Below are 17,680 nucleotides of genomic sequence, written 5' to 3'. Positions count from 1 at the left end.
CATCAAAGTGCAATATCATTACATAAATGAAAATTATGAAACTGGAATAATTGACATGGTAAAAGTAGATTTAAATTCAAACTTAGCTGATATGTTAATTAAAAGTCTAGACAGAACCAAGTTTTTGAGAAACAATGAAGCGTCAAGGTTGTTATAAATTGCAAAAATAAAATAATGTTTGCAAAAAGATCACGATTATAAAATTCAGGAGGCGTGTTGTAATATGTAAATTCTATAATCGTGATAATACTCCGAAATGGTATACATCGCGCCATCTATTGGGATGCGACGATTTCGTGCAGTCAGTCGAGCTCACGCGAGAGCAAGCGTACCGCGTATGCCTCGCAACTATACTCTATCCACCGAACATATACTATATACTCTGTTCTCGCTCTCTCGACTACAAGACTCCGAGTAGAGCGGACGCACTGCCGACTAGGCTCTCAAGCCTTTTTCAATATATATTATTCAAATTTCAAAGTGATTATTTATTTCTCGAAACTTTTCAACAGAATCAAATTTCTATTTATGATCTGTCGTCATAATTATGACGCAGATCAGCAAATGTGAACTAGTCTTCAATAAAAGCTAAATTCATTTATGCGCACAGGACTGAGAAAAGTGGTGACCGTTTCAATAGGTTATGTTAAAAATTATTTATATATTATTTATAAATAAAAAAATAAAAGTAGGTCACCCATCATATTGACGACACACTTTTTATCACTTGTTTACCACAGTAGCGGTCATTAATCATTTTAAGTAACCTACTTAACTACTGTTAACATACTTAAGGTATGTCAACAGTACAGGTCATAAATCATTATAATTGACCTAATTACCGTTTACATGTACAAGTGCTTCTGTATATATATACACGTGCTACTGTATCTCCTTCCACACTTAGGCCACGCCCCGTCTCGATATACGGGTCCGTATACTACTGGTATGCTTGCATTGCAATGTACTATAAAATGATTTGTTCCTTTTGATTAAAATAAATAATTTTTGATTCTAGAAATCATTGATCTTATATTATTAATTTTTAGGGTCCAGTTATGTCTTTGACATTTGGTTCAATAATAGCTGATAAAGAACTTCAATCTATTGGTCTTAAAAGTTTGTGTTTTGGTATATGTTTATCGATATTATTTGGATTTATTTTTGGATTAATTCTGGGAACAACAAAAATGCCATGGGGATATAATGATTGGCCAACTGACGAAATGAAAGGACGGTAATATTTAAACTTCTTATAATTTTAGTACCAAAAGAACGCTGCAAATTCATTAACACAACGTTTTTTAAATAATATATAATTTGACGCTGTATACGAAAAAGTCGTACCATAGTTAAACAGAATAAAAACCGCTGCCAATTCTTTGGCACATAGCTTCCTCCAACAAAATTTATAGTTCAAATAGATAAAATATTGTTTAAATATACAGTATATTAATGATTTTTAAAATACTTTCAATCTTAATTATTTTACATAAGGAGCACCCGTCACAATATCAAATCATATCATTTTCATAAAAAAATTAAACCTCAATATTTGACATAGGGTCCTCATAATCTCATAAAATCATGAATTGTCTTCAAACATTCTGAACTTTAGTTAGCTAGTTATAAGGAATAACAGAAATAGTAATTTTCCGTTATACAGGGTAAACAGGGTGATAGACAAAGAATTTGAATCCTGATATCTTTTAAACTAAACGGTTTTATAAGCTACAAAAAGAGCCTAGCTGAGGTGATCAAAATATCGATATTTTCCCAATATTTCAAACTAATCAAAGCATTTTTACTTCCGTAATCGTACGATATCAAAAACCCTTTTTTTAAGTTTTCTATTTTTAGCTTGAAAACTAGCCATCAAAATGGTTTAAAATTTTTACAGCAAATAGATATAATCGTTTATTATTGTCATACATTTTTTAAAAACGTTTGACGATTTAGTTTTGAAGATATTAAATTTATTTTAAAAATCACCTTTTTTATTATAAAAATTGAACAGGACAGTCAATCTGGAAAATCTTGCGGAAAAAAGTAGGACATTTTATGCTTTTTTAGATACATAATTGTTGAATACATTGTATAGATCATATCATCAAAGAAAAGCAAAAATATTTTTTCAAAAATCAAAAACTGGCTATAATATGGCCATAAAATAGTCAGGATCATAAAAAAACTTTCAGAATTAGAAAACATATATGCATGCCAAATTTTATTACGATCGATTGCGTAGTTCTAGAAATATGACGGTATACGTACATACACACACATAGCCATCCTCACGGACATTTTCTAAAAACGCATGATTCGTACTCCAGACACCTCCAAATGCATTTCTACGAAGTTTCAGCGAAAAGGGAAATTTTACTATTACAAAGCTTCCTCTTAGGAGTAAGCAAAAATAATGATAAAAATATTTGAACTATTGAAACTTTTTAAAACTGCTTTATTGTACCTATCGTGAAATAAAAAACATACAAATTTAAAATCGTTGATTTCCGAAAAAAGTTAAATAAAACTCTTATACTTTTTATATGATAAATATAATACTTTCTTAAACTATTATCTGAATTTTGAAAGCACAGTTAATAATTTACTGATATCATGATGCTTTAACTTTATTACTCAATACAAATTTCTTTCTATAATAATTGTTTTTGAAAGTTGTTTGAGTTTAATGAAAAATGAAAATCTTATTTTATAACATAAAAAGCTAGAGAATCATTTTTTGAAAAAGAGGAGAGAGGGAGCACAATAAAATAACAACGCAGCTAAGTCCTTGGTACTTAGCTTCCACGTAATCGGCTTTTATTACAATTTCAATATACACATAATATTCAAAATTTTGTATTTAATATACAAATTTGACATTGTTAAATTCTTATATATTGAACTAAAATAAGGCCATATTGATTTCGCAGCCAATCGTGTTAATCTTGTTTGCACGGTCTGAATGACGTTTCGTTTGAATCACTTAAATTTTAACTGAGTAGAAAAATTGTAGTATCGTCAAATGCTTAAAATTTTTACTATGAATTACTTTATTTAGTTATCATCAGCAGTAAAAAATAAATTCAATGGTGATTTTAGTATCATGACTGCACCATATTCATTATATTTATCACAATGGCGCTACAGGTTAAGTATTTAATTGCAAGCATTATTTCATAACGTATGTTCAATAGAAAGAAATGGTTAAGACGAAACGTTTTGCTTCTCACATTAGGTACTGTGCTCTTGTAAGAAGATTAGATTAAACTCACATACACTCACATATACACACCACATACACATCCACACGAAGATGCCGATACCTCGTATGTAGCGCGTCCCCTGGGTAGCGGATAGGGTAATGCTCATCGGCGCGTCAAGGTCTCCTCAACCAAACGAAAGGCAGAACAGAAATAAAATATGCTCCGTGGACCAAACAGGCTAAAACGGACAAAACCGTGTAGCTAAATCAAACATGGATAGTGAGTTAATAACATTTCTACCCCAAGCGGGTCAAGCCACAGAGCCCAGTCGCTGGCCCCATGGAGTTTAAGAGGGGGGGGGGCAAACTCACTTAGGAGCCGCAGGGGTTTGTCACCTAACCTCTGCTGCATGTAGAGACGACAGTGATACGGAAATAGAGGTTAATGCTATAAGAGATAAAAGAGCTGTTTGTGTAACGCAAAAGAATGCGCACTTGGACCGAAGCAGAATCGAGAAATTGATGCGGCTACGGCGCCATAGCGGCTACAACTCAACCGAATACCGACAGACGGTAACCGGTAAATTTGCCTTACTGACAGGTAAATCTGTCATACTGACGTCCGACGTCCGACGCAGGCAGCCAGAATTTGAATTCGATGCATGTATAGAGTTTAAAAATTTGTTCTTATGTGTTTTACCGACGTCACACGTGGGCAGCCTGCATTCAAATTTTTTGCCGATTTATGACGCCAGCTTGCATCCGATGTTGGTAAGATATATTTTTTAAACATCTGATGACGCGGTACGGATATAATGATGCAATCCCCCTCCCGTGCTAAAGACAGCTCTTCATCACATTATACAGTGTGCCGAGCTCTCCGCAATGTATCTATACTCTCTTTTTCCCACAGTCCGATGCTTCCGATTTAACCTTGTTGTTCTGGCATGGAATTCGTGTTGCTGGAATACTTGCTGAAATAATTTTTCCATTCTTCGCTTTCATCAGGAGAGTTAGAGCAAGGCTCGCCTTGATATGTATTACATTGTTTGCCATCTTGTACTTTTCTAGCGTTCTTATCTTCAACAAGAGGTGTATATGAAATTTTATTTCGACTCATTTTGGAGAAAGTCACAACCATACTAAAATCTTATGGTTATTTGTATAGCTTTATATAGAGAAAAAAGTGGTGGTTGGGGAACATTTTTTAAATTAAATAATTGTTTTAACATCTCCACTTATAGGATTATACTTGACAATGCGATCATGTATAATTAAACAATATGCTGTTGTATCAGCGGGTAAATTTTCTTTCGTTTCAAACTCAAGACATATACCCACAGCTGCTTGTTTCAATGATTCATTCTGCTTGGAACAGTCAATAACTATAAGCGGTGCATATGTGATGAATTCTTCCTTGTTTAAATGAGAATTCATATTTTCATGATAATAAGCACTTTGAAATTGTGCATACATATCATACAACATTGAAAATTGATTATTATCAATATCATGATTAAGATTATTGTATAGATAATTCTGCGGGTTGAGAAAAAGTTTAACATTGCTAATCTTACAACGATCAAAATGGCTACAATTTTTCCTATTATGTCCTTTCCTAGCAGTTTAAGAGGCTAGGATAATAAAGCGTGGTTTTTCCAATTGGTTTGATATTTTGACGGGCCATAGATGCTGAGTAGTACGTGAAAGTACTGGATATTCAATTCCCAAGACCGAAAACTCATAGCAATGGGTATATCTTTTTGAATGTAGTTATAAAGTTGTATTTTCCTTTTGTCTGACAAAACTACATAAGGCATAAGCCACTCTATACGAGAAATTGTTAATTTAAAATTATCATATATAGCTCAATTTTCAGCCATATTGCCTCCTGTATAATAGCATCATATGACTCCTTGATCTTGTGACAATAAGTTCATATTTAGAATTCAAAATAATTTTTCGATAGTCTTCAGCCAAACCAAAAATCATTGACAGAGGTATAGTGATGTCAAAATTTCCATTGTTATCAGATATTACCCCCTCTTATAAAACATTAGTCCATCCAGAATTCTCATTATATTTACTCTGACTTGGAGGAAACATAACCTTTCATTGTACTAGTAAGACCGACATTTTTACATCGATCAATTTCAATCGCATTCATTTCATATCGCATTTCCTTAAACAGATGACATGGTTCACAAACTTATGGCGCGAAACATGTCGTTGTTATGAAAACGTTGTTTCGCATACTCTACACGAAAAACGAGCCCCGTGAAAACCGCGTTTTTCACGCACGTCGTGTTAAAAAATATGGTTCGATACATGTGCACGGAGTAAGCGAGCCTCGCACGGGTGTTTTGTCACCGTCGCTTCGCTCGGGCAACCAACTAGACCTATGCGAGAATCGTATACTTCGCGCACTTGTATCGAAGTATACTATTTTAACACTCTGTGTGAGAAATTTGATTTCTCCTAGCTGCGTAGCGTGCGCGAAACGCCTGATTTTCACACTAGTGGGTGAAATGCAGATTTTATTTAAATGTAGACTTTATTTAAATAACACAGCCGAGTTCGTACTACAGAGTTATTACAGAAACTAGTAACAAAAGAGCAAAATATAATTGTGACACTTTTTAGGGAATTAATAATAATACACTGAATAAACTTTATGTGAACAAAATATAGAAAGCTTGTTGTGCCGCTGATGTTGTGGCTGGTCTGCGGTTCTTGAAGAAATGAGGCCCTGTGCCTCTGCGTCTCTGCTGGGGGGTGTCGCGTCAGTGGTGGGTCGGGTGCAATAAAACCCAGGTAGCAACCCTCGGACCTCTACTCCGCTCATGTACAGCTATGAGCTATGTGTGTGTACGTATCGTATCGATGCACACATCGGTGATCTAATAATTGATAATGCCTGACATTTCTGCAAACCTTCTTAATTTAATTTTTCCTAATGGCTTTCCTAATACGTATAATCCATCAGCTGCTGGTCTTTAATACTTTTAACGAAATGATATTTCGTATCGATGTGTTTCGTGCGATGATTAAACCTTTTATGATCTAAGAGCTTAAGACAGCTCTGATTGTCCTCATAGATCAAGGTTTCATCTAGCGGTCTTCCTTCGACATCTTCAAGCAGGCGCTGGATCCATATCCCTTCTTGAGTCGCTTCTGCGAGGGCAATGTATTCGGCCTCTGTTGATGATAATGACACGCACGGCTGTTTTCGGCATGCCCAACTAATTGGTGATCCGAAATATTGAAATATGTAGCCACTATTAGATTTTCTGTCGATGCGGCATTCTGCCCAGTCTGCGTCCGCATAGCCGATTAGCGTAGGTGCGCCGCCTTTTTTACCTAGCCGGACCTCTGCACCTTTTGTGCCATACAGGTAGCGGGCGACCCTCTTTGCCTCGTTCCAATCAACCGTAGTAGGCTCCTTATTCTTCTGACTTAGAATGGTTACGCCAGCAGATATATCGGGCCGCGTATTAACAGCGAGACATAATAACGCGCCGATGAGCTGCTGGTAACGCTTGCTTTCAGGCATTGGCGTTTCGTCGTCCTTGATCTTCATATAGCCTTGATCGAGCGGAATGTTGGAGATTTTGGCATCTTGCAGTCCGAATCTTTGTAGAATCTTCTCGATGTACTTCTCTTGCTTCATACAAAAAATGCCGTCCTGGTCTCTTCTTATCTCGATTCCCAAATAAAAACTGAGGTTACCGAGATCTTTGAGCTGGAACTTTATGCTAAAAAATTCCGCGACTTTATCGATCTTCTTAATATCTTTGGCTGCGATAAGAAAATCGTTGACGTAGACTATAAGGTAAGTCTTGTCGCCGTTGTCGTCCTTAGTATACAGGCATAAGTCGGCTCTGCTCGGTTTAAACCGGAATGGCGTTAGACAGTCGTTTCATATTTTTGCCGCTTGTTTAAGCCCGTATATTCCCTTCCTCAAGCGGCAAACCATGTCTTGCCCGTCTTGAGGGCTGTAGCCGTCAGGTTGCTTCATGTAGATGGTCTCCTTCAGCTCGCCGTTGAGGAATGCTGTTCTTACGTCGAAGTGCTTGATCTGCAAACCTTTATTTCTCGCTACTGTTAACAGCGTGCGAAAAGTTGTCTGCTTCACAACTGGCGTGAAAACTTCGTCGTAGTCCTCTGCGTATATTTGCAAGTAACCGCATGCAACGAGCCTAGCTTTATGCCTATCCACTTCTCCTTTGGCGTTCAGCTTCGTTTTATATACCCACTTGCACTTAATAATGCCCCTCTCATTTAGTCTCGGACAATCTCCCATGTGCCGTTTTTAATATGGGACTGTACTTCCTCGTCCATTGCTTTCTTCCAGTGTTCCTTATCTGGTCTTGATAGTGCCTCTTTTATGCTTCTTGGCTCGGGCTCGTCTATCGTAAGATGCAGTGTAGCCATCTACCTGTCTAGAGGCACGCCCCTGTTGGATCTTTCGGAGCGCCTGACCGTCTGCTCGGCCACCTTAGGTAGGCCGGCCGCCTCCTCGATCGCCTCAGGTATACCTTCGTCCTGAATGCTATCCACTTCTGAGCTGGCCTCGTTGAAGCTGGCATAATCTTCGTTTGATGACACTGTAGAAGCATTGTCATCGAGATGGTCTTCATTGATGTTCTGGCCGTTATATAAGAGAATCTCACATTCTTCTTGATACGGAGTTTTATTCTTGATGCCTCGCTTGTCGATGAATTCTACATCTCGGCTAATTTTTATTTTGTCGGTCTCTGTATCTAAGAGTCGACAGACTTTAGACTCATCAGAATAACCGAAGAAAATAAACTTAACTACTTTGACATCCAGCTTTTTACGCTGTTCCTTAGGGATGTGCATGTAAGCAGGGCTGCCGAAAATCTATAGATTAGTCAAGTCGGGCTTCTCCGAATGCCAGAGTTCAAATGGCGTTCTTGTCATTGCTCTACTAGGTAGCCTGTTCTGCAAACAATTTGCAGTGTGGACAGCTTCTCCCAGTACTTTTTGTCTAGATCTGCATCGAAAAGCATGCATCTTGACATATCGAGCAGCGACCGATTTTTCTGTTCAGCAACGCCGTTTTGCTGTGGCGAGTAAGGTGCTGTGTACTGTATACGGATACCTTCGCTTTTCAGAAATGATTGGAGTTCCTTGTTCACGTACTCCCTTCCTCTATCTGACCTAATGATCTTAGGTACTTTACCGAACTGTGTCTTAACCATTTTCACAAATTCCTTGATGAATCCAGCGGCCTCGTCTTTATGTCGCATGATATACAAATGCATATACCTGGTATAATCGTCGATGATGGTCATAAAATATCGGCTGTTCCCCGCCGTCGTCGTCTGCATTGGGCCACAGACATCTGTGTGTACTAAATCGAGGGCTGCGTGCGTTTCGGTTTTAGAATCTTTGGGAAACGGTTTACGGGCTAATTTCCCCTTAATGCAGTTCTCGCACACGATGTCACGTCCGCAGTCCGATACCTGGATTCCAGTGGCTAGTCTCTTTTCGGCTAGTTTCTTAATCGCTGCTGTAAAACGATGGCCGAAGCGTCTAGGCCACACGTGGTGACAGTCTGGAGTACAGCGGTTCTTTATTGCCACTACTTTTCCTGCAAAAAAGGTTTTGGGTCTCAACTCGTAGAGATTATAAACTTTCTTTGCTGTAGCTAGCACTGTCCCGTTCTTTATGATCTTGCAGATATTTTCCTCGAATATTGCATTATAGCCATCTTTCGTGAGCTTACTAACGGACAGGAGATTTGTTCCTAATCCGGATACATAGAGCACGTCGTGCGCTTTTATTATCGAAGTTTTTTGGCCCGCATCTGTGCACTTTATGGCTGCTGTACCCACGCCTTCTACCTGAACGCGGTTTTGATCGTCCGCTAGGCGTACGTACCCTCTATTTCCTGCATCCAGATGCTCGAAAAAATGTCGATTCTGCACCATGTGGCTTGTTGCACCGGAGTCCACTATCCAGCCCTCTTGATCTACCTTAGCACCGAGACAAGCTTCGAATCTCGCCAGATAGACGACGTAATCATCCTTTTGCGTCTTAGATTCTTCAGTTACCTTGTTTGTTTTTTCTTGGTGCTTCTTTAGCCAAGCCTTATACTTTGAACACTCACTCTTTTGATGACCTTTTCTTTTACAGAAAAAACACTTTAAACTTGATGATTGGGCACCGTTCTTGTCCTTATACGCTGCCTTCATGGCTGTCTCGTTCGATACACTGGTTTTTGCTTCCCGCGAATCCCTACGCCGCATAAATGCGTCGGTCAACTTGCCTTTGACGAAGTCCAACGTAAGGTCCTTCTCTGGCCTTCCCTCTAAAGCCATGATGAGGGTGCCGTATGATTCGGGTAAACTGCATAGCAAAACGCCGATGAATGTGCTGTCGTCGACTGTATGGCCCATGCCGTAGAGCTTGTCTACGTATTCTGACAATGTCGCTATATGCTCGACCATATCACCGCTCTCTTGTAACACCATATGGTAGAGACGTCTCTGTAAATGTATTCTACCTGAGAGAGTTGACTACTGGTGATATTCTTGGAGCGTTGTCCACTGCTCACGTGCTGATTTCGCGTTCTTTATTAGCCTGAGTTGACTATCCCCCACCAGTAGACCGATGGTGGCTTGTGCTGCTTCGTCCTTCGCAGTCCATGCGGTATCAGCTGTAGTAGGTGGATCGTTATCGATGACTTCCCACAACTTGTCCTTCATCAATAGGAGTTTAATTTTGTAACTCCATACTGAATAATTCTCTGCGTTGAGCTTTTGAATGGCGGTGCGTACACTCTCTGATGCCATTGCTTACTGTATCAAAACGCTCACGTCACTAAATTCACTTTCAGCAAAAATTAACGTTCTCGAAATTTCCTTATGTGTCGCGCACTTTGTAACTTTATTGTATTTAGTCTTTTACACTTTTATTCACTAGGGTCTGGGCTCATAATCTGTTGGAAGTAGGTTGAAATCGTAGTATATATTTAAGAGACTTTATTTAAATAACACAGCCGAGTTCGTACTACAGAGTTATTACAGAAACTAGTAACAAAAGAGCAAAATATAATTGTGACACTTTTTAGAGAATTAATAATAATACACTGAATAAACTTTATGTGAACAAAATAGAGAAAGCTTGTTGTGCCGCTGATGTGTTGGCTGGTCTGCGGTTCTTGAAGAAGTGAGGCCCTGTGCCTCTGCGTCTCTGCTGGGGGGCGTCGCGTCGGTGGTGGGTCGGGTGCAATAAAACTCAGGTAGCAACCCACGGACCTCTGCTCCGCTCTTGTACATCTATGAGCTGTGTGTGTGCGTATCGTTGTATGTGCAAGTATTTTCTCAACAGTATACAATACTGGTGCGCGTAAATGATCATCACACTCGCTTATTTGTCACCCTCGCTACACTCTCCCTACTGAAAAAAATTGCGTAATTAATCGCGTTAATTTATCAACCCTATACGGAGGTATTTTAAAACAATGCAACATTTATACACCTCTGTAATCAGCGTGAAAATCTAAGCATAGTAAAATTAGTCTGAAAATTTTTCCGTGAATAATGAGTTCAGAAAAAGCCAATGAAATTGGCCAATCAGAGCGCAAGTACAGGAGAAAGAAACGCTTCGCCGCCAGCCGTACCATAGTGCCCCGGAGAGAGGTAAAGCGCCGTCGCGCTGGCAGCGAAGAGTGAGGAAGGCCGTTGCTAAGACGGCCGGCGAAACGGCGAGGGAGGGAGAGAGGCAATAGACGAGCGCGAAAAATGAAACACGCGGCTGACAATCAGCTAGCGTGCAGTGTCGTCGTGTTTCTTAGAAATATTGCGACCAGAATTGTTGCGTCAATGCTATCTCGGCTATGACACAATAGTCGATATTACTTGTCGCGAGAGGTTGACAAATGCAACGATTTCGAAGCTGCCGTCAAAAAGTTTAAAAAATCAGCTGTTCCTTTGATTTTCGGAGCTTGCGCAAAGAGATCTCGTAAGCCGCGCCGAGGCCGCGTTCTTACGCTCAGCTGCAAGTTTCAGCAGCTCAAATGTGTCGTAGGTGACGGGGCAAGTAGCCCTTCGACAGTTGAGCTTTTTTTGATTGATATTTAAGGTTGCAGGACAGAGTTCCCGTGAGCCGCGCTGCGGTTGCGTTCTTAGGCTTAGCTGCGAGTTTCAGCAGCTTGAATGTGTCCTAGGTGACGGGGCGACTAGCCTTTCAGTAGTCGAGCTTTTTTTGATTGATTTTCGGAGATTACGAGACAGGCAGATCGTACGCCGCGCCGAGCCCGCGTTCTTAGGCTCAGCTGCGAGTTTCAGCAGCTCAAATTTGTTGTGGGTTTTAAGGTGACTTGCAAGTCGAAAGTCGAGCTCATTTCAATTAATATTTAAAGCTTGCGCGACAAATACCTAATGCGCTGCGCTGCAGACCAGTTCATACGCACAGCTGCGTGCTTACCTCATCAAAATTCTCTTGGGTTTTAAGGCTAGAATCACGTTTTTCTTCTTCAGCCCGAAATGTAAAAGGACCATTAAGTTAGCCGCAGAAAGTGTTAGAACCGTAAAGTTGGCCACAAAACTATATACAGATGGGAATTGCTTTCTCAAGAAAATATAATAATATATTACGATATTTAGAATTAGGAGGTTGTCGGTGCATACGCTGCGTTCCGGAGCTGTAACAGAAACTAGCCTGCCAGGGTAGCCGATGACAAGGTTCAGTTTGTTTTAAGTGTCTTGGTATAAAAATCATTCAAGTACGGTGTCTAGGTGTGCAGGGTGACCGATGATGAGGTCTAGGTGGAGCGCTCCGTGGTTTTTGGTGTCTAAGTATAAAAATCATTTAAGGGCGGTGTCTAGGTGTATAGGGTGGCCGATGACGAGGTCTAGGTGGAGCGCTCCGTGGTTTTTGGTGTCTAGGTATAAAAATCATTTAAGGGCGGTGTCTAGGTGTATAGGGTGGCCGATGACGAGGCCTAGGTGGAGCGCTCCGTGGTTTTTGGTGTCTAGGTGAAGAAATAATTCAAAGGTGGTGTATATCAAAACAATCAGTAATTTCATGTTAGTGATAAAAATGTTAGAAAAAAGCTGTGGTCAAAAGGTACTAAAGATGCTTATATTTTATTTTTACGACGTTGAATATGAAATACTCAAAAAATCCACTAAAAGGGATTAAAATCTCTAAAAAAAATTATCTTTCAAAAAATTAAAAGGTTAAGCGAGTTTGATATTTTTGCAACGAAATCACAGATAGAAAAGAACTGAGATCAATCAAACAAAGTCAACTTTATTATATTTAATCGTAACGAAGCAAGGAAGAACTCTCAAGATAATTACTATGTAACTTGCCATGCCCGTTTTATTCTGTGTATTGGTGAACAACTAAAATTTTCTTTTTATATATTAGAACGTCATACAAACACCATAAGTACAATGAAACGGGTATGGCAAGTTACGTAGTAATTATCTTGAGAGTTGTTCCTTGCTTCATAACGATTAAATACAATAAACTTGACTTATCTGTAATTTTTTTGCGGAATATATCAAACACGCACTTTCAAAGAGCAACTCGCCTGGTAACTCACGACACATTTAAGGTGCAAAAACTTGCAGGTAAGCAGAAGAACTCAGCCGCAGCGCGTTGCCCGACGTGGCATCGTCGACGTGTTGCTGCGGGCCTAGAGCAGCGTAGCGGAAGGAGTAGCCCCCTAAGTCTCTTAAGAGAGTAAGGACAGAGAGCACGCGTAAAAAGTCACGGCGAACAGCGTAGTGCGGGACTCGTGAAAGCAGCAGGCAGACAACAACGACGTTGCTGATTGCTTGGACAAGTTCGTCAAGAGTGAGTTCCCGCTTGTGTCCCGCCCTGACTAAACACTCGTTGCCTTATTAGCGTGAGCATGCAGCTCATCGCTGTCACGCAAGCTCAAAAACTTGAACGAAACAAGCTTAACTGTGGAAAGCCTACTTTTCCCAAGACTCAACAGCATTTCGACAAGGTAAGAACGCGGCGGCGGCGCAGTGCACGAGGTCTCTGTCGCGCAAGCTCCAAAAATCAATAAAAACAAGTCGAAAGGCTACTCGCCCCATCACCTACGACACATTCAAGCTGCTGAAACTCGCAGCTTAGCCTAAGAACACGGCCGCGGCGCGCCGCAAGAGATTCCTGTCTCGCAAGCTCTGATAGTTAATCGAAAAAGGCTTGACTGTCAAAGCGCTACTCGCTCCGTTAACTACGACACATTTGAGCTGCTGAAACTTGCAGCTAAGTGTAAGAACGCAGCTTCGGCGCGGCTCACGAGGTCTCTGTCGCGCAAGCTCCGAAAATCAAAGGTACAGCTGATCGATCGGACTTCTCGACGGCAGCTTCGAAATCGTTGCATTTGTCAACCTCGTGTTACAAGTCATATCGACTATCGTATCAATTCTGGTCGCAATGTTTCTAAAAAACACGACGACACTGCACGCTAGCTGATTGTTAGCCGCGTGTTTCATTTTTCGCGATCGTCTATTGCCTCGCACTATGATTGGCCAATTTCATTGGCTTTTTCTGAACTCATTTTCCACAGGAAAATGATCCTGATTACAGTGATATATAAATGTTGCATTATTTTAGAATCACCCTGTATCGACGAGATTAGTCGCACGATTAATCGCGTGACTAATCACGCGATTCCTCTAAAATAAATTTTTGAATAACATAAAATTGTTAGAAATGCAAAATTATTAAACTTAGGTGGCTAATTTGGTTGTTACTATCCGGATGGTAACAATAATACTGGCCACCCTGCTAACTAATTTTACATTTCAAACAAATTTGTTTTATTTGAAAATTTGTTTTAGATGGATCGCACGATTTGTCATACGATTCATCGTACGACTAATCACGCGACTAATCGCGCGATTATTTGCGTGATTAGTCACACGATAAATCGTATGACAAATCGCGCGATCCATCTAAAACCGAGTAATCGCGCGATTTTTTTAGTAGGGCAGCCGACAAAATACGCTCGTGCGAAAATCACCTACTACGCGCACTCGTATCGTAATATACTATACATCAACTACTTATTTATTTATTTATTTATTATTACCAGAAGAAATTTACAAGGTATATATTTCATACCTGGAAACCTGCAGAGGTAAATAAAATTACCTGTTCGCAGTCTCGTTACAAAGGAAAAGAAAGATATAAACAAAACTTAAAATTAAAACTTAAAACTAAGATATATACATTTGGCATAGCTTCTAATAACAAATTTGTGTATTGCATACAGAAACAATTTTTTTCTTTTATTATTTTTCTAACAGTTGTATCGTATCCAGTCTTTTATGATTTTCTTTTGAGGGTATTTATTTATATTTAATACTTTTAATCGATTAGGAAGCTCATTATATACATTAATTGCTTTCATATAGCTGTTCTTATTGCTGATTCTCTTATTTGTTTTTGGTATAATAATACTTCTATTCCTAGTAACACTATCTGATGCTAAGAATTTTTCTTTGAGATCATAGTAGTGTAGTTTAAGAGTTTCGAAAGCAAACAGTTGACCTATATTTAATGGATTGTCTTGTAACAAAAAGTTATTTTTATTGATGATTTTTAAAATTTTGTTTTGTAATTTTTGAACTTGGTCTCGGCTATTCCTATATGCACCGCCCCAAGCAATGATGCCATAAGTTATAATACTATGAAAAAATGCGTAGTAAATCATTCTGAGAGTCTCTATGGGCATTGATTTAGAGATTTTATAAAAAATATAGACTAGGTATTTAGTTTTTCCAACTATATATTGCATGTGGTTATCCCACTTTAGATTACTATCAAAGACAACTCCTAAATATTTAAAGTTCTCCACCCTAGTTATACTTTTATCAAGAATTTTAACATTTATCTGAGCTGGTACGCTTCCAATATTACTTCCATAAGTCATGCACACTGTTTTTCCTACATTTAAGGACAACTTGTTTACTGCCAGCCACTGGGCAATTACACTTAAGAAATTGTTCATATTTACTTGAGCTTCTATCCAGTCTTTACCTGTAGCTATAATAGCAGTATCATCTGCATAAGAAATTGTGGACTCGGGGGGAATCTCCTTTAAGACATCATTAATATACAGAATAAATAGTAGCGGTCCTAATATCGTTCCTTGCGGGACTCCTGTGTTAACTAAAGTTCTATCACTTTCATTACCGTCTATTTTGACTACTTGATATCTATCATTTAGATAGCTGGAAAGGAGATCCAACGCTTGACCCCTGATTCCAATACATATAATTTGGCCAGTAGTATACTGTGGTCAACAGTATCAAAAGCCTTCGCCAGGTCAAGAAAGGTTATTATCGTAGGCTTACTCTTATCGATATTATTATATAATACATTAGTTAGGTAGTTCAGAGCATCCTTCGTACCAATCCCTCTCATAAAACCAAATTGTTGCTTAGAAATTATATTACTCTTTTCTACAAAATCATTTATTCTATTATACATAATTCGCTCAAGAATTTTTGCAACATTAGATATAAGAGAGATAGGTCGATAATTCGTGATCTTATGTTTTTCGCCTGATTTATAAATCGGCACTACTTCAGCACTCTTTAGAGCATCAGGCCATACCGCTTTTTCAATACACTTATTGAAAATATGGGTCAGAGGACCTGCTATATGATTACATAGCAATTTTAAAGTCTTGGCATTTATCTTATCAAATCCCCCATTTTTCAGTTTTAGCGTATTGATTATACTTATTATTTCAGCCATACTGGTTGGCTTTAAGAAAATCGACATAGGATTCATGTCAGGTAGCCTAAGTTCTGCGTTGACAGGTTTCACGATATTTGCACTTAATTTTCTCCCAATTTCGCAGAAGAAAGTATTCATGTTTTGAGCTATTTCGACTTTGTCTGTAATTTTCCTATCATTAATCTTTATATAATTTATGGCATCATTAGATTTTTTAACTTTACCGATTTTTGTATTTATTATTTCCCATAGTTTTTTTGGGTTGTTGTAATTATTCTGCACTAGATTCAATTCATATTTCATTTTGGCATCGGTAATTACCTTATCCAAGATTTTAGAGTAGGTTTTATACTGTATTTTAAGCTGTTTATTCTGCACATCTAGTTGCCACAAATTATACAAAAATTCTTTGGTTTCACATGATCTTATTATTGCGTCGGTAATCCAGTTTTTTCTACCATTTTGTCTATTAGCCTTTTTTGCTGTTTTTGACAATTCTACGCATTGCTTGATTTCATTTAACAATTTTTCTACAGCCAAGTTTGGATCAGGTATCGAACTAATTTCATCCCAGTTTCTTGAATTAGCGTTATTTATTATTTTTTTGTAGTTTAAGAAAACATACGGTTCTTTAGTTACTGTCTTTAGCTTATTTACAGCTATGATAATCGGGTAATGATCCGTTAGATCATGCTTAAGCTTGTATGTGGCTGTGTTAATGTTGTGAGATTTAATGAAAATGTTGTCGATACATGATCCTTTAGCTCTACCGATAGCTGGCTTTGTAATACCAACAAAACCCTGAATAAATCCCTTATCAAGGAAGTTACATAGAAAATCTTGGCTATAATGATCACAGTCTAGCAGGTCAATATTAAAATCACCTATGACTAAGTGATTCTTTACATTTTTTTTATAAATTAAGTACTTATTAAGATCTAGTATAAATTCTGTTTTCGGTATCCCATGTGACCTATACATGGCTGATATTTCAAGACCGCTTTTATCATTTAAGGTTATTCTAGTATTTATTATTTTAATTCTCCTTGCTTCAATGACTTTGGTATTTTGGACTAGATTGCTATTGATAAAAACAAAGACTCCATCATTCCTGTTTATCCTACTTTCGTTATAATAAGTTTTATATTCATAATCTGAACCATTCAGTTGATAGAAATTATAATTAACTTGATCAAAAGCTTCTGAACATATCACAATCGCTGGTTTGATAGCTAAACTTTCTATTAAAATTTTCAGCTTATCAAAATTTGCATTCATACTACGAATGTTTACATGCATGATAAAGTCCTTCTTATTGTTTATAGCTTTGTTAAAATTTTCAATATTACCACATGTCCGTTCTTTTTGCATCGATTCATTTTGAAACCTATCCAAATAATCAAAAATATCCATTTTTACCTATTTCTTGATCTTGTTTTTATCTTGTTGGCTGGTGACAATGCAGAGGATTGCGGTTTTAGATGGTTCAGTGGAATTTGTGGATCACGTCTTGTGATTGGTCTTCTGTTGTGTTCAGTTTCTGGCTTTGTTTTGTTGCGTGGAGTGTCATTTTCCTGTTGTTCACTATCTACGACATTATTAGCCTCTGTGGATACTTTACGCCTGTTTGCCAATTCTATGCTGTGATAGATCGATTCAGTTTCAGGTAGAGTAGGTTTTATCGGGTAATCAATAGAGTCAATATATCTGTCAATTTTCTTTTTCAAG

The 17,680-nt window shown here is 38.3% G+C and overlaps 1 protein-coding gene across 1 annotated transcript in view; it reads left to right on the top strand.

Moving 5' to 3' along the window:
* Positions 1–17,680, top strand: part of LOC107981889 — a 1,212,633-nt gene that overhangs the window by 1,002,095 nt on the left and 192,858 nt on the right. The window contains exon 11 of the mRNA XM_031924057.2: positions 1,050–1,237. Within this exon, the coding sequence (XP_031779917.1) occupies positions 1,050–1,237 (188 nt within the window). The remainder of the gene's footprint in view (positions 1–1,049; positions 1,238–17,680) is intronic.

Source organism: Nasonia vitripennis (assembly GCF_009193385.2).
Source record: "Nasonia vitripennis strain AsymCx chromosome 2 unlocalized genomic scaffold, Nvit_psr_1.1 chr2_random0004, whole genome shotgun sequence".
In the NCBI taxonomy this organism is placed as follows: domain Eukaryota; kingdom Metazoa; phylum Arthropoda; class Insecta; order Hymenoptera; family Pteromalidae; genus Nasonia; species Nasonia vitripennis.
Note: the sequence above shows the minus strand (reverse complement) of the source record. Positions and strands in the feature narration are given on the sequence as shown.